Source organism: Lactuca virosa, chromosome 1 (genome assembly GCF_052849685.1).
Source record: "Lactuca virosa cultivar CGN04683 chromosome 1, Lactuca_virosa_CGN04683_v6, whole genome shotgun sequence".
Lineage (NCBI taxonomy): Eukaryota > Viridiplantae > Streptophyta > Magnoliopsida > Asterales > Asteraceae > Lactuca > Lactuca virosa.
The window spans coordinates 146,437,798-146,464,572 of record NC_136426.1 but is presented as its reverse complement, the minus strand read 5'-3'; the positions used below and the strand labels follow the sequence as shown (position 1 = coordinate 146,464,572).

At 31.7% G+C, this 26,775-nt stretch overlaps 4 protein-coding genes across 4 annotated transcripts; 2 read left to right on the top strand and 2 right to left on the bottom strand.

Moving 5' to 3' along the window:
• The first annotated feature begins 764 nt into the window (after positions 1-764).
• LAP3 (Calcium-dependent phosphotriesterase superfamily protein) lies at positions 765-2,449 on the top strand. Its single transcript, XM_079043895.1, has 4 exons — positions 765-1,159; positions 1,276-1,560; positions 1,730-1,897; positions 2,013-2,449. The coding sequence occupies exons 1-4, from the start codon at positions 789-791 to the stop codon at positions 2,410-2,412; spliced, it is 1,224 nt and encodes a 407-aa protein (XP_078900021.1). The 5' UTR covers positions 765-788; the 3' UTR covers positions 2,413-2,449.
• A 1,518-nt stretch (positions 2,450-3,967) lies between these two features.
• Positions 3,968-8,051, top strand: ETFQO (electron-transfer flavoprotein:ubiquinone oxidoreductase). The gene is made up of 18 exons (XM_079078548.1): positions 3,968-4,530; positions 4,694-4,770; positions 4,901-5,007; positions 5,088-5,169; positions 5,245-5,353; positions 5,418-5,464; positions 5,553-5,627; positions 5,724-5,840; positions 5,947-6,015; positions 6,104-6,196; positions 6,311-6,413; positions 6,639-6,763; positions 6,882-6,931; positions 7,024-7,090; positions 7,188-7,267; positions 7,356-7,484; positions 7,571-7,637; positions 7,733-8,051. The coding sequence occupies exons 1-18, from the start codon at positions 4,101-4,103 to the stop codon at positions 7,814-7,816; spliced, it is 1,911 nt and encodes a 636-aa protein (XP_078934674.1). The 5' UTR covers positions 3,968-4,100; the 3' UTR covers positions 7,817-8,051.
• A 22-nt stretch (positions 8,052-8,073) lies between these two features.
• LOC145159547 (putative transcription factor PosF21) lies at positions 8,074-10,175 on the bottom strand. Its single transcript, XM_079078556.1, has 5 exons — positions 9,963-10,175; positions 9,074-9,757; positions 8,848-8,980; positions 8,583-8,667; positions 8,074-8,458 (listed from the first exon to the last, which is right to left on the bottom strand). The coding sequence occupies exons 2-5, from the start codon at positions 9,697-9,699 to the stop codon at positions 8,124-8,126; spliced, it is 1,179 nt and encodes a 392-aa protein (XP_078934682.1). The 5' UTR covers positions 9,700-9,757; positions 9,963-10,175; the 3' UTR covers positions 8,074-8,123.
• A 6,854-nt stretch (positions 10,176-17,029) lies between these two features.
• Positions 17,030-26,261, bottom strand: LOC145159533 (glucan endo-1,3-beta-glucosidase, acidic-like). Its single transcript, XM_079078542.1, has 2 exons — positions 26,136-26,261; positions 17,030-18,113 (listed from the first exon to the last, which is right to left on the bottom strand). The coding sequence occupies exons 1-2, from the start codon at positions 26,194-26,196 to the stop codon at positions 17,149-17,151; spliced, it is 1,026 nt and encodes a 341-aa protein (XP_078934668.1). The 5' UTR covers positions 26,197-26,261; the 3' UTR covers positions 17,030-17,148.
• Between the last annotated feature and the right edge of the window lie 514 nt (positions 26,262-26,775).

Here is a 26,775-nt window from a genome sequence, read left to right as displayed (position 1 = left end):
CAAATTTATAAACATGAAATATAGATAAAATTACATAAATAATCCCTATGGTTTACCTATGGTCACAAACTCAGTCCCTGCTAAACCTGAAAAAACCAAGTTACTCTCACAGTAATGGAGGAAAAGTAACGATGTGAGCAAAAAGAAACATTTATGCAAGTTTCGGAAACCACAAGGACCATGTTCGTCAATTTTTTTTGCAATGACTGAGTTTGTGATATTTGGTAAGTCACATGGATCATTTATGCATTTTGTCTAGTTTTTATAAGTGAAGAATGGTGAACCGAAGCGAAGACATAGGGCTCATGTCCGTTTTTTTTCTCGTCGATGTGGACCAAGTTTTACACATCTCTAATTAAGTTGCAAAAAGTTATGTGTGAAATGGAAAAACTAAAAAGATATTATTATTTTACATAAACTAACGAACATGCATTGGTTATGGATGAGAACTAATGTCGTATGTTATTATTTTACATATAAGCGAAATGCAGAATTGGTTTAATTAAAATATATTTACCTCAAAAGAAATTTAAGTTGCGAAGAAATGGCCAAGATCAAGAAAAAGTTGCAAAGTGACATAGGTGAACCACATTACATGAGAAAGAACACAACAAGAACCAATGCACAATTCATGAGCAACAAAAGGCAACCTAAACTCAACCAATTATAACTTCACAACAAGTGCATGTAGTAATTCTTACAACATAAATCCATTCATATACAAACTACAAACCCATATCACAACTTTCATTCCGACCGTTTCCATTCGGTCGGGCTTTTCTTTACTTATGGAGAAGAAAAAGAGATTGGACGAGGTAGATGGCCGGTTGCAACAACATTTGGTTCTTCTTCTTGCTATTGTTTTAGGGTTTTTGATAATGGATCCTTTCGACATGAGTCCAGTTGGTGGACATGATTTCCGACCTGTGAAAAACGATATTGCACCATATGACCAAGTGATGGAGAGTTGGCCAGCAGACAATCTTAGCCGGCTAGGGCTTGGGAACTTGGAGCATGTGGATAAAGTGTTTGGACCCGAGTCCTTGGAATTTGATCCATTGGGAAATGGACCCTATACTGGTATGGCTGATGGTCGGATTGTGAAGTGGGCAGGCGAAGGTCGAGGATGGGTAACATTCGCTCTTGTTTCGCGAGACTGGTAAGTTTTCAAATATTTTATTTGCATATTAGATACATACATACATACACATACATACATGCATACATGCATATAATATATATACATATATCATGCTTAATTCGAAACGTCAAAAGGTCAGAAAAGTTATGCATGACCGGAAAAGACTCAACAACATACAAGCAATGGAAAATGGAGGCATTATGTGGACGACCACTAGGATTGAGGTTTGATAAAAGTAGCGGAAATTTATACATTGCTGATGCGTACTATGGGCTTATGGTGGTTGGTCCAGACGGTGGCCTAGCAACACCACTATCCACCCATATGGGTGGAGAGCCGATACTCTTTGCAAATGACCTTGATATACATAGTAATGGATCTATCTTCTTCACAGACACCAGCCAGAAGTACAATAGAGTGTGAGTTCCATAACCCTTTTTATACATTGGTCTCCTTTACAGCCTTTTGGTTTATTATTTGATCTAAATGCTTGATATACGTTTGGTCCATGTGGAATACATAAAAAATGTGAGATGTTATTAATATATTCACATTTTTTTTATCTTATGATAACTTGGATTTGTTTAGGAACCATTTCTTTATAATGTTGGAAGGGGAGGCAAGTGGAAGACTACTTAGATATGACCCTCCAACAAAATCAACTCATGTTGTATTAGATGGCTTGGCTTTCCCGAATGGGGTTCAATTATCGAAGGACGAATCTTTTCTTTTGTTCACCGAGACTACAAACTGCAGGTACTGATTTTAGATGAATCTTATCAATTCTTCAAATTAATACCTTATATAATTATATTAAGAATTGTTTAAGTATATGCGATGACAAGTATACTTTGATTTTTATTTTTTGTAGGCTTATGAAACTATGGTTAAAGGGTGAAAAGAAAGGCAAAGTCGAACTTGTGGCAAATTTACCTGGTTTCCCGGACAATATAAGAATAAACGAACAAGGCCAGTTTTGGGTAGCTATTGATTGTTGTAGGACAAAAGCTCAAGAAATCTTGACAAATAATCCTTGGATGAGGAGTGTGTACTTTCGTTTGCCATTTCAAATGCGTTATTTGGCTCGAATAATGGGAATGAAAATGTACTCAGTGATATCTCTTTTTGATGAACAAGGGAAGATCTTAGATGTTCTTGAAGACAAGGAAGGTGTAGTGATGAAACTGGTTAGTGAAGTTAGGGAAGCTAATGGGATGTTGTGGATTGGCACTGTTGCTCATAATCATATCGCAACTCTACCTTACCCTTGATGAGGGTTCATATAACTTGTTGATTGTAATAAGCCATTCAGATGTGTTTGTTAATTTGTTTCTGTCTTTATTTTTTTTCTAAATATTATGCATTTATAAGTTGAATAACTTAGAGATTGCAATTGAATGCAGAAAACTGGGAAAATAAGAAAAAAAAAAGTTTGAATGGAAATAAGAAAATACCAAAGAACCATCAATGATAATATTGCCAATCTATGAACACCAAAAAGAAAAAAAAGGGTGTTCAAGTCGACAAGTTTGAGGTTATTCTATCTATTTGGTTATATTTGATTTATTATAGTGTAGATGTACATAGGATCATGTTGGGATCCAACAAAAACAAATTAAAGTGACAAATGATAAACAAATTATGTAAAACACGTGGAATAAACTTCTGAAAAACTGTAGAACTGAACATAGTATTTAACGTGGTTCGGTTGATTTAACCTACATCCATGAACGAATGAGAGAGAGAAGATTTTATTAATCTTCCAAAAACAATTAAAATCAGTCACAAAAGGTTGCAGCTCACTTGAACTCTTAAACAAAAGGAATCCATCTTGCTAACAAACTGCTCCAAAAAATATGTTCTCAAACTCACAATGATTGCACTCTTGAAATTTGTGCGTGCTTCACACACACACTACGCGCCATATGCTTCACAAATGTTGATGAAGATAAGAGTGCCTATTTATAGGCAAACATATGATTTTGATGGGTTATGTCTATTCTTAATTAATTAAGCCCTAAATCGGATCAACCAATCATAAGCCGCCATACAATTACTTCTAGATTCTTCAACCTTAATTTGAAGGATGTATATGGCCACTTGCCATGCATCTAGGAGCATGTTCTCAAGACCTAACAACACCTTTTTAGCTCCAACAATGCATTCTCCGGTTGCTGGAGCGCATTTAACAGCTAGGCAACGCCTTTACAAGTGCCCAACACTTCTATCAAATGCCCAATGCATTTACCAAGTGCCAAACACATTCTGGTACCCGGCAACGCAACGTGATTTCTGATGTCTGGTAATGCTTTCTTATTCGCTCATCAATGGAGCATTCTCTCCCCGACCATTCTGAATATTTGAACAACTACGTTTTTTCTTTCTGTGCCATTCAACTCTCTCTCTCTCTCTCTGTGTGTGTGTGTGTGTGTGTGTGTGTGTGTGGGGGGGGGGGGGGGCAAACTATAACTTTTTTGTGATGAACACCTTGGTATATTTATCTATTGAATTTTTCGTACTAAGGACTTTCTTCAGCTTAAGAACACCATCATAAACTTTTTGGACAACCGCATCTCAAGGTCGTTGAATATGTCGGAACCAACAATCAGTATGAAGATATCATGGTACTTTATATTACAAAACGTTCGCGATTGCGATATGACTATTTTGTTATATATTCCCTTTAAATATGATTTCCTCATGACAAATGAAACGTGTAAGATATTTAAAAAGTTTTGTTTGATTTACGTGCTGATCCAATCCGATCAGCAAATGAAAAATATCATTTTTTTTTCTTCTTTGAACACTTTTTCCGGCTCAAGTAACATTGACATACGGATATTCAAAGAAAAAAGGAAGACTATTTCGTTCTTTCAGACTATAAAACCGCAATTTCTTCCCTCTAAAACCCCCTCGGAGAAGAAAATCTCTCATCTTGGAACACTTCTTCCGCTACATAATGTTCAGAAAGATCATTTCTTCCCCCTCCAAGTCAAAGTCAAGAAAATTCGTATCCGTATCACTTCATTCCACCAACTATTGCTACTACGATCCCTCAACACCACCTTCTTCACCATCAAAACACATTTCCCCCAGACAAAAATGGTTTCAGATCACCCCAACTTCGTTCAAGGGTTTCAATCGATCTTTTTCATCTGGGTATCAGTTAAATTCGACCCAATTTAGAGTGTCTAATTTAAATAGAAATGGGGTTTCGATATTGAGAAGGGGATTCAGTAGCGAAACAGTTCGTGATTGTATTAATTATGACGTGGTTATCATCGGAGGAGGTCCGGCCGGCTTATCCGCGTCCATAAGATTGAAGCAATTATGCTGTGAAAATGATGTAGACTTATCTGTGTGCGTTGTGGAGAAAGGGGCAGAAGTAGGTATGCTTGGTTTAACTTTTCCCTCTTTTAAATCACAGAGTTTACTTTTGAAATGCTCAATTGTTATGCGAATTGTCAAATTTCTGATCATCATCTTTGAACAAAGATCATTAAATCGATAATTGCTTCTTCAAATCATAATCACAATCATAATTGTTTACAGGTGCACATATATTATCGGGAAATGTTTTTGAACCCCGTGCATTGAACGAACTCATCCCACAATGGAGAGAAGAAGAGGTAACATTTTAATTTCTCAATTGCTTCTTCTATAACTACAAGAATTACAAGATTTCATATGTGCTTTGTGTTAATTTCAACAAATAACTTTTATGTGGACATTTTTGTATATATTCAAACGCTTATACAGGCACCAATTAGTGTCAGTGTTTCTTCTGATAAGTTCATGCTACTTACAGAAAAGCATGCAATCCCATTGCCAAATCCTTTCGATAATAAAGGAAACTATGTTATAAGGTGATTAAATACTTTCTTTTTTCACTAATTACCATTTTGACCTTGCTTAAATCTTACTAAACTGATATTTTTTGATTCAGTTTAAGCCAATTTGTACGTTGGTTAGGACAGAAAGCTGAAGAATTAGGAGTTGAAGTATACCCAGGTTTTGCAGCTAAAGAGGTAACTGTGTGTGTGTGTGTGTTTGTGTGTGTGTGTTCCACTGTGTGTGGAATGACAAGCTTCATATTCATACAGATTTTATTTGATGAAAATGAAAATGTTATTGGAATTGCAACTAATGACATGGGAATTGGGAAAGATGGCTCTAAAAAAGATAATTTTCAGCCTGGTGTAGAATTAAAAGGTAGCATTTTTTTATGAATATGAGTAAATGACCATTTTACCCTTCTAACACTCTTTATTTTCAGGGCGTATAAATCTTTTTGCTGAAGGATGTCGAGGTGCACTATCAGAGGTTTAAATTAAAAAAATATTGATCCTCACTTTCTACATTTTAAAAAACCAACTTTTTTTATTTTTTCTAACATAAATTTTTTTAACAGAAACTAATAAAGAAATACAATCTAAGAGAGAAAGGACATGGACAACATCAAACTTATGCATTAGGAATTAAAGAGGTAAGCTGTGATTCTAATCATAATTACCAATTTTATTCAGTTTAATTTATTTTAAAAGATTAATTATGTTGATTAGTTTTTGAAAAATGTTAACAGGTTTGGGAAATTGATGCCAAAAAGCATAAACCTGGTGCTGTTGTTCATACTTTAGGTTGGCCTTTGGATCACAAAACCTATGGAGGATCTTTTTTATATCATATGCAAGATAATCAAGTAAATGATTATAATAATAATAAAATCTCTTTCCACCATTTGGTATTATGATGAAATTGACAAAAGGACTGGAATTGTTAATTCCATTCCTTTCATCTGTATGCAGGTTTCCATTGGATTAGTTTGTGCTTTGAATTACCACAACCCGTATTTCAGTCCTTATGATGAATTCCAGGTAACTTTAAAAATTGAAAATCACAACTTATTCTTATACTTTTATTTATTATTATTATTTTTTTTTTGTAAATTTTTTTTTCTTATAGAAACTTAAAGGTCATCCTGCAATCAGACCTCTTCTTGAAAATGGGACAGTTGTCCAATATGGGGCCCGGACTTTGAATGAAGGTGGTTTTCAGGTGGATATCATGATTTTACTTTAAAATTTATATTGTTTATTTTTTGTTATATTGTTAATTATTATATGATAAAGTGAATAAAAAATATAATTGATAATTCTAGTTAATTTTCAGTCTATTCCATATCCAGTGTTCCCTGGGGGAGCAGTTGTTGGATGTGCAGCTGGCTTCTTAAATGTTCCAAAAATAAAGGGTACACACACTGCCATGAAATCAGGTAAAAAAATTTCTCAATGTAAGGGTAAAATGGTCATTTTACACATACAAGACTTAATGGGGAATTAAAGAAATCAGGGAACTTAGGCTTTCCGCTTTCCTTATTAAGTCCTAACTTTTGACAAATTTGCCCTTGTTTGTCTTTTCCTTAAGTTTTTCCACGTATGCAGTCTTTTTCTGAAATATTTTTTAAATATTTATTTATCAATTTATTCTATTATTATAGGAATGTTAGCAGCAGAATCTGCGTTTGAAGTACTTAATAAGGGATCAAATATGAAAAATTATTGGGAAAGTTTAAAAAAATCATGGATATGGGAAGAGCTTTATCAAGCACGCAACTATCGCCCAGTAAAATAAAACATTTATTTTATTATTTTCTTTTTCTTTTATTTCTTGAATTTACTCTTTTTGTTTTTTTTTTTTTTGTCATTTTCTTTCTAGTGACTAATGGGCTTTATGTTTGCAGGCTTTTGAATATGGGCTTTTTCCTGGTTTAGCTATAAGTGGTCTAGAACAGTAAGATTTCATATTTCCTTCCTTTTTAAAAGAAAAATTAAAAAAAAAATTCTATACACATTAAACATGTGAATATAAATTCACATTTACAGCTATTTACTTAAAGGAAGAGTCCCATTTACCTTGAAGCATGGAAAACCAGATCATGAAGCAACACATGTAAGCTAAAGTGTTGTTTGGATAAATGATTTTTATAAATATTTGAAAAAATAATTGTTCAAAAATAATATTTATAAATAAATGGTTATGTATACAGGAAGCAAGTGTAAGCTCCCCGATTGAATACCCAAAGCCAGATGGGATTGTTAGTTTTGATGTGCCAACTTCTCTTTACAGGTATTTCAATTAAATATTAATCTTAAAAAAAAATTACATAAAATTTATATTATTACGATTCTTTGTATAAATTTGTTTTGTTTAATAGGAGCAATACAAATCATGATCATGATCAACCAGCTCACCTTCGGTTGAGGGACCCACAAATTCCTCAACTTGTAAATTTGCCAAAATATGGAGCTCCAGAATCCCGATATTGTCCTGCACGTGTATATGAGTAAGAAATAAAAACTTTCTACTCATTTTTTTAATTAATAATCTCACTTTCCATTTTTCTTTTTAATCTTTTTTGTATAAATTCAGGTATGTTGCGGATGACAAGGGTGAATTGAAGCTCCAGATTAATGCTCAGAATTGCTTGCACTGCAAGGTTTGACAAATTCTTATTTTTTTTTTTAAATAACTAATTTTTTTTTTTGGGAAAATTGGTATATGATTATTGATTTTCTTTTTTTTGAGTTTCAGGCGTGTGATATTAAAGATCCGAAGCAGAACATTGAATGGACAGTTCCAGAAGGTGGAGGTGGGCCCGGCTACTCAGTAATGTAAACCGGTTCTTGAAGATTTATGTGGAAAATCAAGAAACGAGAACAAATGGGATCTTATCCTTTGTCATTGTCACGTGTTAATCGAATGTTTCTAGATTCGATATTTTGTACTTTGATAAACTTTATAGATTCAAGTTCGTGTTTGTATGAAATTAGGGCACAAATCTATGACTTTTGTTGTACTTTTTTATACAAAATCATGAGTTTGAAATAATAAGTTACACATACATATATAATCATATACGCAAAATTGCCCAATTTTCATCTAAAATTTGAATATGTAGTTATGTACTACTACTTGATAGGCTCTATGTTGACAAGGAGCTGCTATTTTTCAAATCACTATTTTCCGGCAACCGCTGTCCTGGCGGCTGTGGCGGAGATGGGTGGTGCTGAAACTGGTGGAGGTGTTGCCGCTGCTGAAATTGGTGGAACTGTTGCTGTTGAAACTGATGTTGCATTCGTGACTGAATTTGAAGTTGATGAATCTGTTGTGCAGTTAAGAGTGTGTGCATGGGGTGGTGGAACTGGTGGTTTGGTCTGAAAGATGGCGGGAAGTTCATCATTGGACCACCATTAATGACATTTTGTCCTGTAACTACTCTCAAATGATGTATCTCCTTCTTCAATGCATCATTTAAAACTAAACACAACAAGAATTAGCATAAAGCAGTTAAAGATTGGACCAGAATTTTGATTTTGAGTAAAGTATAGGGACCAAATTTGTAATTTTTTCTTTTATCATTTTTTTTTTCTTCAAAACTTACCATCTTGTACGTGAACCTGTTGCTCCATGGCTTGTAACCGCAATTTTAGTTCGGTGTTTTCCGCCACTAAACCATGTGTCTCTCTCTGACAAGAGTACAACCAAAATTAATACTGAGTTTGACATGTATTGAACTGAGATTCAGTCTCGATGTAATGTTAAAGGACAAAAACTATAACTTTTTGTTTAATCCAAAAAGATGGAATAATGTGGGATAGATATCGGATCTATGGACTATGAAAAAGACGTAAATGCCCTCCACAAACCTGCAAAATGGTTAATTGGGTAGATAATGAGGTTGCTTGCGTTTGGAGTGTTTGGACTTGACTTTCGAGCTCAGTTATGTATCTCATCTTTCTTTCCTTTGATCGTACAGCCGACTGCCTATTTGCCCATATTCTAATAAAAGGGAAAAAGAAAACCAAGTTATAAGGGTAGTTTTGTCTTTTCACTTTTTTTTTAGTTAGCATAAGTAAAGGGTGCATTTTGCACCTTTTTGCACGTTTTGGATCAGCAAGAGCAAGTTCAGCAAGCTTAGCAGCAGACATTGTTTTCTTAGCATCGGTTGAAGATGTCTCTTCTGGACCTGAGGAAAGACCATCCATGGAGATACTATGTGTGTGTTTAAATCTACAGCTGTCGCCGGAGCTAGAGACATGGTTTTCCGGCGGTGGTGCTATTGATGAGTTTGGGATTTGGGCGGCGTTAGATGAGTCGGGGAGGTGAGAACCAGATGTTGCCGATGAAGAATTAAACTTATCTGTGTCAAGGTACATAGAATATGAATCTTCTTCATTCTCGGAGTATGAAGGACCATCGAAGCTACCCACAACACCCAGATCGCTACCGAAGGTGATATCATCGAGTAGAGTAACAATTTCAGAACGCACTCGCCGGTGGCCAATGTTCTTGGGTGGGGAATCAGGCATTCTGCTTATATCATGACTGAAATCACCAAATTCAATGGCGATTACAGGCCCATTTGTGATGAACATTGTTGATCCTGACTGCTCTGTTTTCAATTTTTCTTTATTTCCGTCGGCTACCGGAAAACATGGAGTTCTACCGGAAGGTGGCAAGAGATTCCCGCTAAGGTTTTGAGATTCGTCTTTCTTCATTTATAACAATCTCTAAACCACAACAAGGATGGAATCCCCAAATCCAGCTTTTACTTGTCTAGCAAAACGAAAGAGAACATATTAAAGCATTTCAAAATTCAAATTACATCAAAATTATGCCATTGAATCAGAAACCTGAAATGGTTACGAAATTCAGAATTATATCTTTAGAAGAATGCACATTGATGTTAATCAAATACCCAAACACAAACGAACGAAAACCCATATAACGTGAAGGACGAATAAAGGGGTGAAATTCTTACTTTTAGGGATGGCATCGATTTCTCTGACAAGGGGATTTTAGATAGAAAATACGAGAGATGATCGGAATCGGAAACTGCACATTCTTAACCTGAATGCAGAGAGTTACGTCGGAGGGACGATATCGGAGATGCGTATCAATGAAACTCCTTCCGAAAATCTATATATACACCGTATCATCAATGAACAAAAATCTGAACATGTCATGACTCATGATCATGTTCAAAAAAATCATTAGTAGTAGAATTAATAAGATGGGCAATATGCTATATAAACTTTCGATCTTTTTTTCTTTCAAATATGTCTCATCTAATTAAAAAAGGGAAAATGTAACCCAACCAACTACGGGTGGAATTGGTACGGTACCGAGATTATTTTCTCCAAACCGTGTACCGTATCAACCATGGTTGTTAAAATCGCAATCCTGATTGTAGGATCGTACGATCCTATGATCCTATGTATGAAAAACGATCCGGATCATAAAATGATCGTATTTGGGGTAGGATCGCAGGTAGGATCGTAAGATCGTAGGATCGAGATCCGATCCGATCCTACCTTTTCTTGATTTTTTTTTTTTTGCAAATGAAATTTTTTTATCAGTTTATGTCTTTTACCCTTACCAATCTACCATTTATCATTTTTTATTGTGACTTATGACTAATATTTTGAAGTTTTTTATAACTTTTGAACAAAAAATTAAATGTTTGAAATATTCTTCATGATTAAATATTATAAATTAAAATTATATTTTATTTTGTGGGATCTTAGGATCTCGATCCCGATCTTGCAAACCCAAAAACGATCCTAGGTAGGATCCCAATCTTGACAACCTTGGTACCAACTATAGTTGGTATAAGATTTTAGCTACCAGTACCGTACCAAGTGTACTTGGTACCAATTAATTTGGCTACCAACAAATTTGGTTGGTATATATTGGTATTTGGTATATACCAAAATTTTTAACTAATATGTACTATACATGAATATAAGTTGAATTTGTGGACATTTGGCCGTTGCTTCACTCGCTTCTGGTAGTATTCTTTTTATTTGGAAACCACTAAAATGATTAAAAGAGGTCCACCCCTAGCAAGTTGGTATAGAAAACAAATGGTAATAGTACAAGTACAAGGAATGAGAAGTTAGTATTTCTTTTTAAGTTTTAGTATATGTATCACCGATCTCGTGCACATCAAACAATAAGTATCAAGAAATTTGTCGGTCAATGTGTTAGTTTAGTAATTCTAAGACTTGTTAGTTGTTATTCTAATTAAAACATGAAGATATGAGAACTCATATTTCTTTGTATTTATGAATTGATATATATATATATATATATAGATATATATATATATATATATATATATATATATATATCTATATATATATATATATATATATATATATATATATATATATATATATATTGGTTGGTACGGTGCAACCTTGGTATTCAAAATTTCATACCGTTACCGTACCAAGACTACTTAATTGGCATGGTATTACCAGCCAAACATATTGGCTACCAAACAACTTGGCTACCGATTTAATTGGTTCGGTTGGTAACATGTTGGTTGGTTCTCTGTGGTATATATTTGTCAGCCCTACAACCAACTATCCGGTTTTGTTTTAAAAGGTCCTTAATTTTTATTTTATTTTATTTTATTTTATTTTATTTATTTATTTATTTATTTTTGTAGTTTAGAAGCATAAAGTCACTTTTTACCTACTAAAAAGAGACATTGACTTGTAATTTCCAGTTTCCTTCGTGTTTTGTTTTTTTTTCACTAAAAAAAATTAAATTAAAATACATCTCATTCTGTCACTCGCGTCCTCACCCATCACAAACTTATGTTCATCTTCAAGAACACCCACCTTCTTTATTCTAAATCATAGACCTTCACATAAATTGTTCGTCTCTCCAATACTTAACCTTATTCCGATCAGGTTTCACTCTCTGCTCGGTATCTTTGGTTAGAATCTCTTCTTCATTTCGATTTACATGGATATACAAGTCAGTGAAGCATCACAATAGCCCAACAAGGATGTTTATTCGGTTTCTTCTTCATTTCGATTTCCTTGGTTTGAATCTCTTCTTCATTTCGAGTTCCATGGTTCTACAAGTTGGAGGGCCTGAGTTTGAGCTACATGTGATTTGTAACATACACGTTCAGTTATTGTAACATCCCAAAAAATGCAGTCCAAAAATTTCGTTTTTAAAACCATTAATAAAACCATAAATATCTTCATCATATAAAGTCATAGGTCACATGTCAAATATATCAGAGTATAAACATCCCAGGTTAAACAAATGGTGTGTGCACTGCAATCTTCCCGAGCTCCTCCTTTGAAAATTGAGTACCTGAAACCAAAACTGAAAGCCGTAAGCACGAAGCTTAGTGAGTCTCCCCAATCTACCACATACCATCCATATATAACATGCACTAAGCTTCGTGCTTACGGCTTTCAGTTTTGGTTTCAGGTACTCAATTTTCAAAGGAGGAGCTCGGGAAGATTGCAGTGCACACACCATTTGTTTAACCTGGGATGTTTATACTCTGATATATTTGACATGTGACCTATGACTTTATATGATGAAGATATTTATGGTTTTATTAATGGTTTTAAAAACGAAATTTTTGGACTGCATTTTTGGGATGTTACAGTTATCGTGTATTGTAAATTATAAAAGTGAATAATATTACGAAATATTATGTGAATTTGAATGTTGAGTTCTAACATATGGTTTTTACTAGGAATGAAGTAAAACTATGCTTAGAATCATTCAGAAAGTATTGGAAGTCTTATGAGATTCCAATCAAATGTCAAATGGTGAAATTTAACGAAAATATAAAATTTGAGATAAGTAAAATTTTATTATTGAAAGTTGTAGATAATCTCGTTAGAAACATTTAGGCGAAAACCTCATCGAAATCCAAGTTATAACGAAGAAGTTATGACCAATTGAAGATCCGCGACAAAACCGGCACAACGCCGAATGACGTAAAAAGTGAGTTTTTGATAAACTACTTTTTAGCCTTAGTAATCTAAATGAAAGTCGTAGTATTCGTTAAACCGAGAAGTTCGATAAAAAGAACGCCAAAATCTTACTTCGTATGAGAAAGTTATGATTTTTCTAAATTTCAGCTTAACAATAGACAGCTAAAAACTCGAATTTTAGATCGAGAGATTTTTAGCCGACACAACCTAAACGAGAATTGAAGAAGTCTGACGAAAACGGATGTCAGATGAAGAAGTTATGAATTTTTAACGGATTTTCCAGTCCCGGTCTGTTAAAAATAATAATATTAAAAATAAAGTCAAAAATTAGCCGACGAAGTCTAAACGAAAGTTGTTGAATATATTCCCGCCTACGCGTGCATATAAAGAACGTCAAAAACGGAGCTCGTATGCGAAAGTTATGGATTTTAGAAGATTTGGGCACAATTTTCGAGAATTTTCGCATGAATAGTGTCGGCCACGTCACCGCTCTCGCGATCAGCCTCGTGTCCGACCAGTCGACGCGTGCTGCTTCCGGATTCGACCAAAGTCGCAGCCAACCGGCGTCCGACGCGCCTCGCTCCGTGTCGCGTCCGAACCTCGCACAGGTGGCCCTTCGCATGCGCGCCGCGTGCCTTCGCCTCCTGCTGCCACGTGCCTTCGCTGCCACCTCCTTCTCGGCCGACCCTCGCACCCTCGCCCTATAAATACAAGGCCTGCGAGCCTTCTCGGGTAATTTGGAGAAATTGCCATTTTTCACCCCTTTCTCAATATTTTCACTATTTTGACATCCCCCGAAGCCCCGATATCAATTTTAGCACCCGAAACCCGTCCCAAAGTGCCTGAAGACCCCGAGAAATTTATCTTTTTGGTTTGAAGCTCTACCTTCGCAGAGCCCGGTTTTCAAGAAAACTCCCGGTTTTCAACGAAGAAAGTTAATTATAGTAACGAAGTGCTGCCCAAATTACTATTTTAACCCCCGGTTATTTCACGGTGAGTTTAATATATAGGAACAATTGTATGTTATGTGTTATATGTGCTATGTGCTTTTCAGTGTTATTATTTCGGGTTATTATCCCGTGTTATTTTTATTCGCTATTTTTAATAGCAAAGTAATACCTTTGACCATGTGATCAGTGAAAGGACTTAGATTCACATTGGTACTGGTATGTAGCCTCTGACCATGTAGAACATGTCTCCGTAAGAGAATGATTTCTATTCTATGGTATTGGCAGATGGTTAGACAGGGCTATAAGCCTGAAATCTACCGAAATGTTTAAATCAGAAAGTGTATGTCTTCTGTGCCATTTGGGACGAAGCTTTATTGGTGTATATCAAGTATAGAAATTGTCATGTCTCATCGATCGTATATCTTTGAATCAAATCATTGATTGATATGGAAAGTTTGTCACATGATTCACATATGCCTATGTTGTTCCTTGTTCCTCTTTGCTTCTGCCATATTTAAGTATATATATGGCATAACGTCATATTGTATATATTATTGAACTCACTAAGCGTCACCGCTTACCCTCTCAATGTTTAACAAATTGCAGGAGATAAGTATCCAGTATAGTTATATACTGATAAAAGATTTTTGAATAGTTTGAAACTATTGTATTGATAGAAGATTTTTGAATAGTTTGAAACTATTGTATTTTGTACTCCTATATGTATAAAACTATAGAATCCTGGAATGTTATGTAATATATAACACTTTGAAATAGTCGGTTTGTATCCAGTAGTTTGTAATCACTTTATCAATATAAAATATTGTTTTTATGAATATGCATGTAGCATGTTTCGGAGTAACAATTGTCAAGTATGAAAGTGTGGGTCTTTCATGATTGTTGTGGGAGTTGGGAGGAAGATGAACAAAAGTGTAGTGTCGCCAACTAAAACCGAAAATCAAAACCTGCATCGACTCGCCGCTTGTTCGTGGAAGGGGCAAAATAGTTAACATGCATCGAAGATGAATATAAGTGCATATTTCACTTGTTTTTGTTTTTTTAGTTGATAATCTTGCTTGGGAAACCATCTGAAATCGTTTTGCCCAAACCTAGAATTGTTTTTGTTCCAGATGTCAGTGTTCTTAATTCCTTACCATCAATTGAAGAAGGTGGTGAGAGACACACACAACAACAAAAAATAGCCATGTTCTTGACTCGAAGGGGAAGAGACCACCTAAACCTATGCATTTCGATTTCCAATTTCTTTTAGGGCCTACACATAGGATACACAGGTGGCTGTGAAAAGTTTGATTTATTTTGGGATTGTCCATGACAGATCGTTGTGTTCAGTTCACATTCACAAACAAGGGAATTGGTAGAAATGATGAGAGATCAAGAGAGAGTGATGGCATTGGAGGCTGATGGTAAGACCTTTGGTGGTGGTCATTGGCGGAAAAATGGTTGTGAATTAGGGTTTTTCATCGGCGCTGACTAGGTGACCATCGGTGATGTCAACGTACTAGCGAGGGAGTAAGGGGGCAATGAAGGAGGCTTTGGCTCTTGCACTTCTGGAACTGCACTTCTAGAGCGACAATTTAACCGGAGGAAAAGAGCGACATCTTAACTGATGAAGGGGATGTGGCATCTTACTTGATGAGGTGGATTTGTGATTTAATGGCATGGCTTTTAATCTGTGTGGACTATGCTTCTAACTTGTGCCGACTAGACTGTTAGCTGGTAGTAAGTCATGGATTTCAAAAATAGCGACCTTTTAAAATTTAAAAGTGAAGTTTATACACTTACAACGCAAGAAAAAAAGATGAGGGACCTTTTAAGACAAAACCTGATAGTTGGTTGGGCTATAATGACATTTACCCAATTAGAAAATACAAAATAGTCACTTACACCAAATTGTTAAAAATGTAACTATGTCTTTGGTTAAGAACTTTATTTTATTATTTTTTAAATGCTTTTTTTAAAAGATAGTTAATTAGCATGTTAAAAATTTATTGCAAAGATGGTTCTTAAGTTTGAAATTCATTGCAAGAACCATCCTTATGGCTAACTTCATTTGTTAAACTCTCTTAAGTCTAAACCTTTACTACTGAAATGACAAATATAACCCCCCGTCACATGACTATACGGCCTCACCCACCCCATTTGCTAACTCTTGCTTTTTTAATTATTTTTTAAACGGCTAATAAACGCATTCAATATTTTATTCTTAAAATCTATATTTTTTGTCTCATGCAAGACTCGATCTCTCAACCCTTGGGTGATGTACACATTTCAGTTTACTCTTAATATCGTGAGGCAGCCTTTTGGTTCTTTTTTTAAAGACAATTTCTCGCATCATGTTTTTCCTTTTGCGAGATATTCGTCTTACAAAAATTATATGTTTGGTACCTTCTCAAGCAATCGCCAATCATGATGTTTGTTTCTCTTTGACATTATCTTTCTGTGTAAACATTCAAGTGATTATGAACTTTGTTAATATATTACATCACATACACAATCAAGGACATAAAAACTATGGATTTTATGTGGTTGTGTGTTACTATGTACATACATACAAAAAAATATTTTTTCACAAAGGATATTCATACAGGTAGATGCATGTATGCACATTCAATTACTCATAAACGTATACATATAATAACATTAATATATGAAATATGTATACGAATGTTACCAACTAACAATGAAAATATACAATATCTTCTATAAGGTAGTTTTGAAGTGGATTATCATCACCAACAGCTTTATAATCCATATATTTGAGTTGAGTTATACTGATACTATGCTCTTGAATATGTCTTTTTATAATGATCATATATAGAATGAAACGCAAAAATGCCAATGAAGTTGCTGGTAGCTTCAATTGACAAACGCAAATGAAGTTGCTGGTCATGAAACTTTGGGTTATATACTTAAACTTGAACGATCGATTTTAAAACGATGAAACATCAATATTAAATTTGGTGTTCATTAATAAAAAAAGTCACCAAATTTAATGTGACATTATTCATAACACCAGTTCTACGTAAAAATATGATGTTGATGTGGAATTGATTTACATCATTATTTATATCAAAAGTTATATAGATTTGAGATGCCCAAAGTATAATAACATAGGTATTGTAAATTTGAAATATCCAAGCAATAAGAGTTTTTATTACATGATTTATTCATTAAATATTACAGAAAACCCATTAATTAGACTATATAATGGATTTGGTAATCAGAAGCGAAGTTGATACTTGGATCGTTGATCGGGATAGAAAAGCCCGAAATTCCTCTCTCCGACATCTCCGGTTTTCGAATTCTCATCAAACATTGCAAACAAATACGTCTCTATAAATCTTCCAGGCCTCGCCGGCGTCCCCTTCCCCTGTTTCACATGTGCAATCAAATTCCGATAATAAGTTCCGGCGTTTTCCGGTGTTGCTACTCGATGACCAGACGACGGCCATCCACTCTCCGACACAACAATCTCCACATTCTCTCCACCAAGACGTGCTTGAGCCGCATAATGAGCATCAAACATGGCGTCAAAAAGGTTAGAATACATTAAACCCTTATCTGGCACAAATGGACCCGATGTAAACAATGAATACTGGAGATTAACATCAGCGCTATCACGACAAGCAAAATAGGGGTAGATATTGGCAAGCATTGGCAAATTGTTCTGAGCTAGAAACGTAATAATCGGCCCGATAAATCTATTCACGTTGACATGAAACACGCCTTCGCTTGGTGGATATGTTTTCGCTAACAGACCTGTGTAGGTTGCTGTTGAGACCTTGATTTGGTTAGCTAATCTCGCGTCTACAATAGCTTGGTGAACATTTCGCATCGCCGGAAGTACGAAATCGACAAATCGACTGTTATCATTATTTGGATTTGGATCGACTTCGTTTCCGACGGCGATGTACCGGAATTTGACTTCGGGGTAGTTTTGAATGTGGTTTTGAACCCAATCTCTTGCTTTGGATGGATCTGTGAGGGACTGAAGTTCACTATTTGGAACGTCAAGTATGAGTTCGATGTTGGTTCTCTGGAGGGCTCGAAGAGTGGCTGGATTTGGATCGTAGATTCGCATCCTGGTTATGCCGTTCCTCTGGTAAAAGTTTACTGTCGCTTCTTCCGATGGCAGATTGTTGCCTAGCCGGCCGTTGCATACTCCGATCTGTTGTGCTTGTGTATCTGTTTTGCATCAAGTAATTAAATTGTTAGATATTTTTTTTTATTTTTTATGTATTTATGTTTAACTATCTTGCTAAATTGAAAAAATATATATATACAAGGAGGTTTTTCTTGGATGTACAAAGTAAAACATGGAATATTTATAGTCACAGTGTTTTTCTTTAAAAATGTGACTATAAATATTATCTGATCTCTTCTAATCCTTAAAAGCATCTCATTAAGATGATGCAAGATGTTTTTTTCATGTATAAACGGATAAGTGGTATGTAAAAAGAAATAAGATACCATCAACAAATTAAAATTATATGTTTTCTAACAGAATTAAACTACGGAATTCCATTAAGATCTGATCGTGAAAAACAAACACCCCGAATCCATAAGATCATGTTAAAAAAAATGGTTCGAGCCGGACTGTCGAATTGATTGGATCAAGAATCGGGAAGAAAGAGGTTCAACCGGCAACAATTGTATGTCCATTTTTTGATAGGAACGAACTGACCGTTTTTACAAAAAAAACCCGATTGAACCGGTTTTGTACCGTTAAAACCCGGTTAAATCATTTAAGTTGAATAAAAACACATGAAAAATAGACATTTTGCATAACAAACTTTGATGGTTTTTATAAATCTATCTAGATTTTTCTTACCATTGTTTGTATCTTTTGTTTGATAACAAATTGTAGATCCATTCTTTACAATTCTATAAAGGGAATATGAGATTTTTCTTACCATTGTTTGTATCTTTTGTTTGATAACAAATTGTAGATCCATTCTTTACAATTCTATAAAAGGAATATGAGATTTTTCTTACCATTGTTTGTATCTTTTGTTTGATAACAAATTATAGATCCATTCTTTACGATTCTATAAAGGGAATATGAGAACCCTTTGAATATATTTGACTTGATTTTAATGCTCATATTGGCCAATTTAATAGACCCTCAAAATAACAAAAAACTATATGTATTGATTTTTGATAAGTTTTTCTCTATAGCTTAAATGATGCTTAAATGATGTGGCTTTGTTACTAAAAAAATGGTAAAGTTATGAAACTTTTTGATGAATTGATAATTTGGTATTCATCTATAATTTGTATTTTTTTAATATATATATATATATATATATATATATATATATATAATTTATAGTTTTTTAATATATTTAGATTGATGTATATACGTATGCAGGAAAATAAAAAAAAAACATGAAAATTCTAAAAACTAAGTTGACCTAACTGTCCAACTGAAAAACAGTCACCCAACCGATTCAAATCAACTAAAAACTCGTTTTAAAATTCAACTAAAAACTTATTTTTTAAAACATTGGTTAAGAAAGAAATTATAGGTAATGACTTGTAAATTCAATTTCTTATATGGATATTCTTTGAGGCGATTAGAATATATGCTTGTTAAGTTTTGATTCAATATTTATTAATTTTAGAATATGTAAAAAAACTAATGCTACTAAAATTGCATAACGTATATATAATTTATAAAATTCAAGAAGTAGCAAAATAATATTTTTGCACATCACTCCATGTTAACATTATTTTCTTTATCTATATATCTCACCATCTTTTTCTATACACTTATTTTTTGTAATTGCATTCAAAATAAATTTCAACCGACAACCGGATTAACTAATTTCTATTCATGTATGGTATCCAATGACATAGTTTCATAGTTTGTACATTTTGTGTTCATATCATCATATGTCGTACGTATGCACACAACATGCATAATACTAAGAAAACAATTATAAGTATAACTAAAATCATAATATTATATTAAACATTTTTGTGGATACCATGCAGACAAAATATGTACAGATTTGGTCATATTGGATACAATAGTGGATGGCACATACAGTCATACATACGATTAGATTTTCGTTTATTCGGTTACACATGATTTAATATAAATAACGAAATATAATTTGTTTATCTATTGGATATAATTAAATAATAAAATAACTTTTAAAGATAAATTTGAAATTTTATAAGCTATTTTTTGACGTTAACAAATTCATGCTAGAGCATCTCCGATCCACCTTTATTTATAGAGTTATTTTACTTTTGTTGTAAAATATATATATATATATATATATATATATATATATATATATATATATATATATATATAGTTCTCTCCAACTTCATTTTATATTTTAGAATTACCAATAATAAACTCCAAATTTAAAGTTATTCATTAACTCTATAAATAAAGTAAACATTTCTCTTATCTTTTTTTTAATCATATTTGGTCCTTCAAGTTTGAATATATATATATATATATATATATATATATATATATATATATATATATATATATATATATATATATATATATATGACAAAATTGCAAAAATGGTCCTGTGGTATATATTTTTTTGAGGTTTTAGTCAAAACTCTGACTTTTTTGGTTTCATGGTCCTTTTGAGCTAATTTTGTTGTGTTTTTGGTCCTCTGAATAGTGAAATGACTATAATACCCTTGGGCTATTTATTTTTTATTTTTCTTTTATTTCTTCTTAAATCTAATACTAATTTATTTATTTTAATAATTAAAAAAGAAAAAGGTCTCTCTCTCCCGAAGCAAACCACCCCCCAATTTATCTTCTCAAACCAAACACCTGGTTGCAGACCCAAATTGGTCTAATTTCTTTATCCAAGTTTTTTTGTGGTCATGTTCCACTGTATCTAAAACCATGTGCGAATTTATCATCTTGCTCCACTGTATCTAAATCCTTGTGCGAATTTGTGGTCTTACTCGTTCTTTCCTTGCTCTGGTGGTGATTTTTGGCTCTAATGAACTTTATTTTACCCTCCAAATCCAAAAATCTACAAATCAAAATCGAGTATTGTTCATCATCTTCTACATCAACGATTTCAATGGCTTCAGATGATTTTACAACACAAATCCATGGTTTCTCTCTTTCAATTTGGATTGCAGATGGTGGAGACGATGGTGTGGTGCGGAAGAGGTTAGTGATGTAGGGGTGGAGGTTTATCAAATGTAGATTAAGCTAACGTGATTGTAAAATCAGTCAACAGCTAAGGTTCTTAAGGGATTCACATGTGGATTTACATCACCCGGACATGTTTTTACAGGGGAGGCAAGAGGATTTCCCACAATAAGCTCTTCGAGTTTTGGATATTGTTTTATGGAAACTATCTACTATTCGATATATATCATAAAGCTTTTCATTTTTTGTAGGTAGGAGAAGTCCTTTCGCTTTCCAGTCGACATGAAAATTAGGAAAAAAAAAAGAACCATAATAGTTTGAGCAATCTGATGGATTCATTTATCTGATTATTGCAAGTTCTTCCAAAGATACATATGGTTTCAATGGTCTGCTACGGTAATTGTTTAGATCTAATGTTACATTAATTTTTGAGGATTTGTGTTCTGGTCACATTTAGTTATGGGAGATTAAGATGATGCAAGTTGGGGCTATATTGGTGGTAAATCACGAGTTGGAGAATGGTGGTGCAAGTAAGGAAGAAACAGAGAGAATGATCGAGAATGGTGGTGCAGGTAAGGAAGAAGAAGAAGAAGAAGGGGTGGGAAGTGGGTTTTTTGAGAGAGAGAGGGGGAGGGGGGCAGGTGGGTCCCATTCTTGATTTGTTTAACATTTATAATTAAATAAAAGAAAAAGAATATTTAAGTAAATAGAAAAAACAAATTAAAAAGACAAAGTAATCTTTTTCAACTTTATCGGGACCAATTCTACAATGAAAGTAGCTCGGACTACAAAACCAAAAATGTCATGGTTTGGATTAAAACTCCAAAAAAATGCATACCATATGGATTATTTTTGCAATTATATATATATATATATATATATATATATATATATATATATATATATATATATATATGATGTTTTTTTTTAGTTTGTTCTAACTTCAAGTTTATTTAATTTGAGTTTGTTTAATTATATTGTTATATTTTAATAATAATTGTTTTAAATATATTTAATTTATGATATTCCAATGCATGAATGTTTATTATTTGTTTAAATTTATGTGTTATAGTTCTTTAGATATATCTACAATATTTTTATAAATGAGTGTGTGCATCTATATTTTAATATGGCATGACTTTAACAAAATCTTTGTTTTAGTAATATTACGATTATTTTAAAAAAAATTATATGAATTTGTTTGGTTATATTTATTTAATAATATAAATTTTGAAGTTAGTGTAAAAAAAACGTGTAAAAACTTTGTAAATTAAAGGGTATTAAAAATAATTTAAAAAGTTGAAGAAAATAAATATATTTTGAATATTCGTTTGAGGCGAAAAATAAAGTGAAAAATAAAACGTGGTTTAAAATGAATCACTATTAGCCAATTTTTCACTTTAAAAATAGATTGAAAAATAGAAGAGTGCAGGAGGGGTTCGCATCACATCTCTCATATGTGTCAAAAATTATGATATATATTTTTCTAGAAAGAACATAGATTTTAGTTAGACTTTGTATTTAAGTAAAAATAAAATACACCATAATATGTAATTTATTTATCTTTAGGTATCAATATGACATATTTTTATATATTTTATATAATCATAAACTAAAATTAATAAAATCCTAGTTTATTTTAAGGAAAAGTATATTGTTTAGTTATTTGTAATCTTAAAAATGATAAAACTGATTGTAAATAAAAACATTTTGTAGTGAACAATTGGTTGCATTAAGTTGCTAATAAAAATAACGAAAACAGAAATTGTGGGGTGTATATATGAAGGATCGAATACCAATTATTATAGTATAAAAAAAAATAAGATATTAAGAAAAAATTGACAAATAAGATGAGCAAAAACCGAACCCTAAAATGAAAAAAAAAATCGAAAAATTTAGTAACTAAAAAGGCAAAATTGAATAAATAACAGAAAGTTATGTTTTCTTATTTTGTAAAATCGGGTATTTACGGTGCAATACGGTTTTACATTATATTCCGCATCTAAAATCGGTATCACACCATTCGTAAAAACTACATACGATCCATAAGTTTTTTTTAATATTTAAATAATACTATTATATGCTTTTAAAATTTTATGCTTCTAAAAGTCATGAAAAAAAAACCATTAATGGTAATAATAACATTATGACCGTGGCTATTATTTTGATATATTCAGAAAATTTATCAAGAATTAATTTCATGAATTACGAAGTGTATATTTGGCTACGAAAATATTATCTTAACTCGTTTTGAAAATGTTTTGACATTAGTTTGATAGTTTCCATATTTTTTTAGCATTTTGGTCACTAACTCACAACAAAGCCTCTTTATATTTGTGTTCGATTTAGTATAAGCCCAAATAAATATAACTATGATCGATTTAGTATAATCCCCAATGTAAAAGTTGCACTATACTTAATGTGGTTTATAAACCACATAGAAATAGAACCACAACTAAAACTGCAAACCACACCATATATAAAAATTGAATGGTAAAATTTTAATAAACTAAAAACCAATCTATGCCGTTTTAGCCAAAACAAATGCAACATGTTCACCGTAAACTGACAATAAGCTAGAGTGAATTTATCTTGTTTGACTTGAAGTATCAACCCAACCAAATCCAATATGTATAATCTAATGAGTTAAGATTTCACAACCCAATGAAACATGATGAGTAAATGGATTTACTTCGTCCGACATCTTTATTGCTAACCTAACATCTTAAATAAACAAATTAAGTATGTTTTAACCCATTTTATTTTTAAAATACAAGTAAAACAAAGAGAACTAACACATAGTTACATAGGATACAAAGCCAAATAAAAAAAAAATATATAAAAATTAATATAAAATCAAATACATATTACATTTAAATGAGTTGACAAATTAAAATCAAATTGAACATTTTAACATCCTTCAATACGTTACACCAAATGGGTTAAAATAGATTGACCTATTTAATTAAAAAAAAAATTAAAAATCTTCAACCATCCTATTAATTTTGAATTGAGTTCAAGTTAAATTAATGTCTTTAAGTCACGTTTTTCTGTTCTAATGATAAGTAGTTAAAATATATAAAAAAAAACTCATATATATATATATATATATATATATATATATATATATATATATATATATATATATATATATATATATATATATATATATATATATATATATAGGGTGAGTTTCAATAGAGAACCATAATTAACCAATGAACCAATGTTCTTTTCAACTTTTAGAACTTATTTTTTATCAAAAAAAAACTAAAAATACAGAAATTCATAATTTTTTATCATTTTTCCAATGATATCAAATTCAAAAAAAAAATAAATTTTTTTTTTCCGTAAAATTCACAATGTGAATCTTTGAAAATTCACAATGTGAATATATATTCACACGGTGAATCCGGAAAATATTTTTCACATTTACAATGTTAAGTTATGAATTTAAATATTTTTAGATTTTTTTTCGATAAAGAATAAGCTCTAGAACTTGAAAAAAAGATTTCGTTCCTTGGATAACCAATAATTATGGTTCTCTATTGAACTTTTGCCTATATATATATATATATATATATATATATATATATATATATATATATATATATATATATATATATATATATATATATATCCGGTAAGAAATTTTTTTTGGTAGGAAGGTAAGAAGTTTTTTTTCTACATATTTTTTTGACGAACAAAATAAATGAATCACTAGATGATTCATTTGTAAGATGATTCACAAGAAAAAATTCCCAAAAAAACATCTTTATGATTCATTTTTAAGTAAATTAAGAAAAAATTCATTTTTATGACAATTTTAGTGAATAACAACAAAATCATTGTATAAATGAATCATCGTGATGTTTTTTTGAGAATTTTTTCTTGTGAATCATCTAATGATTTATTTTGTTTGTTCGCGAAAAAAATATGTAGAAAAAAAAACTTCTTACCTTCCTACCAAAAATTTCTTTCTTATTTGATCTTGACTCTATATATATATATATAAGGTTAAATAGAAAATCATTATTAGCAACGAACCAAAAAACTAATAGTGAGCATTGAAAATCATAATGATCAACGACTAAGTGAATGGTTGTACATTTCTACATTGCATGTACATATATTGGATTATACCAAAAAACTCACATTTTTTTTTGTTTAAATTTTTTTAGGTCATGTTTTTTATCGAAAAAAAAAACCGAATATACAGTTGTTCACAATTTTTCGTCTTCTTTTCATAGAGAACCATGTTGATATATAAAAAACGTTTTTTTTCGAAAAAAACACACATCGTTTTGTTATTTATTTTTTCAATATTTAGGTTTATTTTTCTCCAAAAAAAAACTAACTATACCAAAAATCTTAATTTCTTGTCATTTATTAATAAACATCAACACCGATTAAAAAAAATCAATAAGTTCAGTTTTACACTGTAAATTTGAACTGTAAATATTTCAATTTTAACATTCACAATGTGAATTCAACTTACTATTTGAACTATTTGATCATTTACAAATTAATTTAGTGAAATTTACATATGAATCGAAATATATTTCTATGTAATTTTATAATATTTTATTGTTTTGATTACTTATAAGTTAGTTTTGTAAAATCAACAAATGAATTTATTTATATTGTGAATCTGATCTATTTTTATGCATTTATTTATATTTTGTAAATCTGACCTATTTTTATGAAACCGTGAGACCATTTTTTTTCTAGTTAAATATTATAATATTGTATTGTTTATAAAAATATAATATATGTAATATTTAATATTCTAAAACAATATTTTTAACATATTTTACATTGAAATATTATTAAAACATATAATATTAGAATATTACATATATTATATTTTTACGAACACTAAAATATTAGAATATTTCAGTAAAAGAAATTAGTCTCACGGTCTCACAAAATTAGGTACGTTTCAAATAAATTATATATATATATATATATATATATATATATATATATATATATATATATATATATATATATATATATATGTATATATATATATAATGGTGAGAGAAAGGAAGACAGACCTGTGAATATGAGTAGATTAATGAACAGGCCAAGTAGCAAGAGTTGTGGTGCCATTGCCATAAGTTCAGTTTATGGAATTTGTCATTGACATCTAAACTATATATAGACTTTAGTCACAGATATCAGAAGGGGTGGATGTGTTTCATTATATTATTATTATTATTCTTAACATATATATATATATATATATATATATATATATATATATATATATATATATATATATATTTCAGTTTGATAAAGGTATTTAAACTTTTCATATGCAAAATATATTTAGATATATTTGTTTATTTTTATTATTACGATACAGTGTTTCATTTTGTAGACAGGACTGCACAAATGGTCCCTGTGGTTAGCTGAAAATTGCCACTTTTGTTAAAAAAAAGTTTGGACTACCACCAATAGTCCAAAACTTTGATTTTGTTGCGAGTTTGGTCCAAAACTTTATGAAAATATTTAAAATGACAGAATTGCCCTTAGTTTTATATTTTATCTTTTTCATTTTTATTTATGCATTTATAAGCAAAATCAAAAATAAAAATATCACCCACTCTTACTATCTACCACACCCAGGACCTCTTTCATCTTCTTATATCCTCCTAATCCCACCAGAACAGCTAGCCGGTAAAATCAGAACGT

Bases quoted from the DNA above. Each gene is read 5' to 3' on its own strand.
- LOC145159533 (XM_079078542.1), bottom strand. From the start codon at position 26,196: ATGGCAATGGCACCACAACTCTTGCTACTTGGCCTGTTCATTAATCTA. The intron at 18,114-26,135 runs GTCTGTCTTCCT...GATGCAAAACAG, and splicing joins TAATCTACTCATATTCACAG to ATACACAAGCACAACAGATC.
- LAP3 (XM_079043895.1), top strand. From the start codon at position 789: ATGGAGAAGAAAAAGAGATTGGACGAGGTAGATGGCCGGTTGCAACAA. The intron at 1,561-1,729 runs GTGAGTTCCATA...GGATTTGTTTAG, and splicing joins AGCCAGAAGTACAATAGAGT to GAACCATTTCTTTATAATGT. The intron at 1,898-2,012 runs GTACTGATTTTA...TATTTTTTGTAG, and splicing joins ACCGAGACTACAAACTGCAG to GCTTATGAAACTATGGTTAA.
- ETFQO (XM_079078548.1), top strand. From the start codon at position 4,101: ATGTTCAGAAAGATCATTTCTTCCCCCTCCAAGTCAAAGTCAAGAAAA. The intron at 4,531-4,693 runs GTATGCTTGGTT...AATTGTTTACAG, and splicing joins GGAGAAAGGGGCAGAAGTAG to GTGCACATATATTATCGGGA. The intron at 7,268-7,355 runs GTATTTCAATTA...TTTGTTTAATAG, and splicing joins GTGCCAACTTCTCTTTACAG to GAGCAATACAAATCATGATC.
- LOC145159547 (XM_079078556.1), bottom strand. From the start codon at position 9,699: ATGAAGAAAGACGAATCTCAAAACCTTAGCGGGAATCTCTTGCCACCT. The intron at 8,981-9,073 runs GTGCAAAATGCA...CCCTTTTATTAG, and splicing joins GATCCAAAACGTGCAAAAAG to AATATGGGCAAATAGGCAGT. The intron at 8,459-8,582 runs GTAAGTTTTGAA...TGTTGTGTTTAG, and splicing joins ACAGGTTCACGTACAAGATG to TTTTAAATGATGCATTGAAG.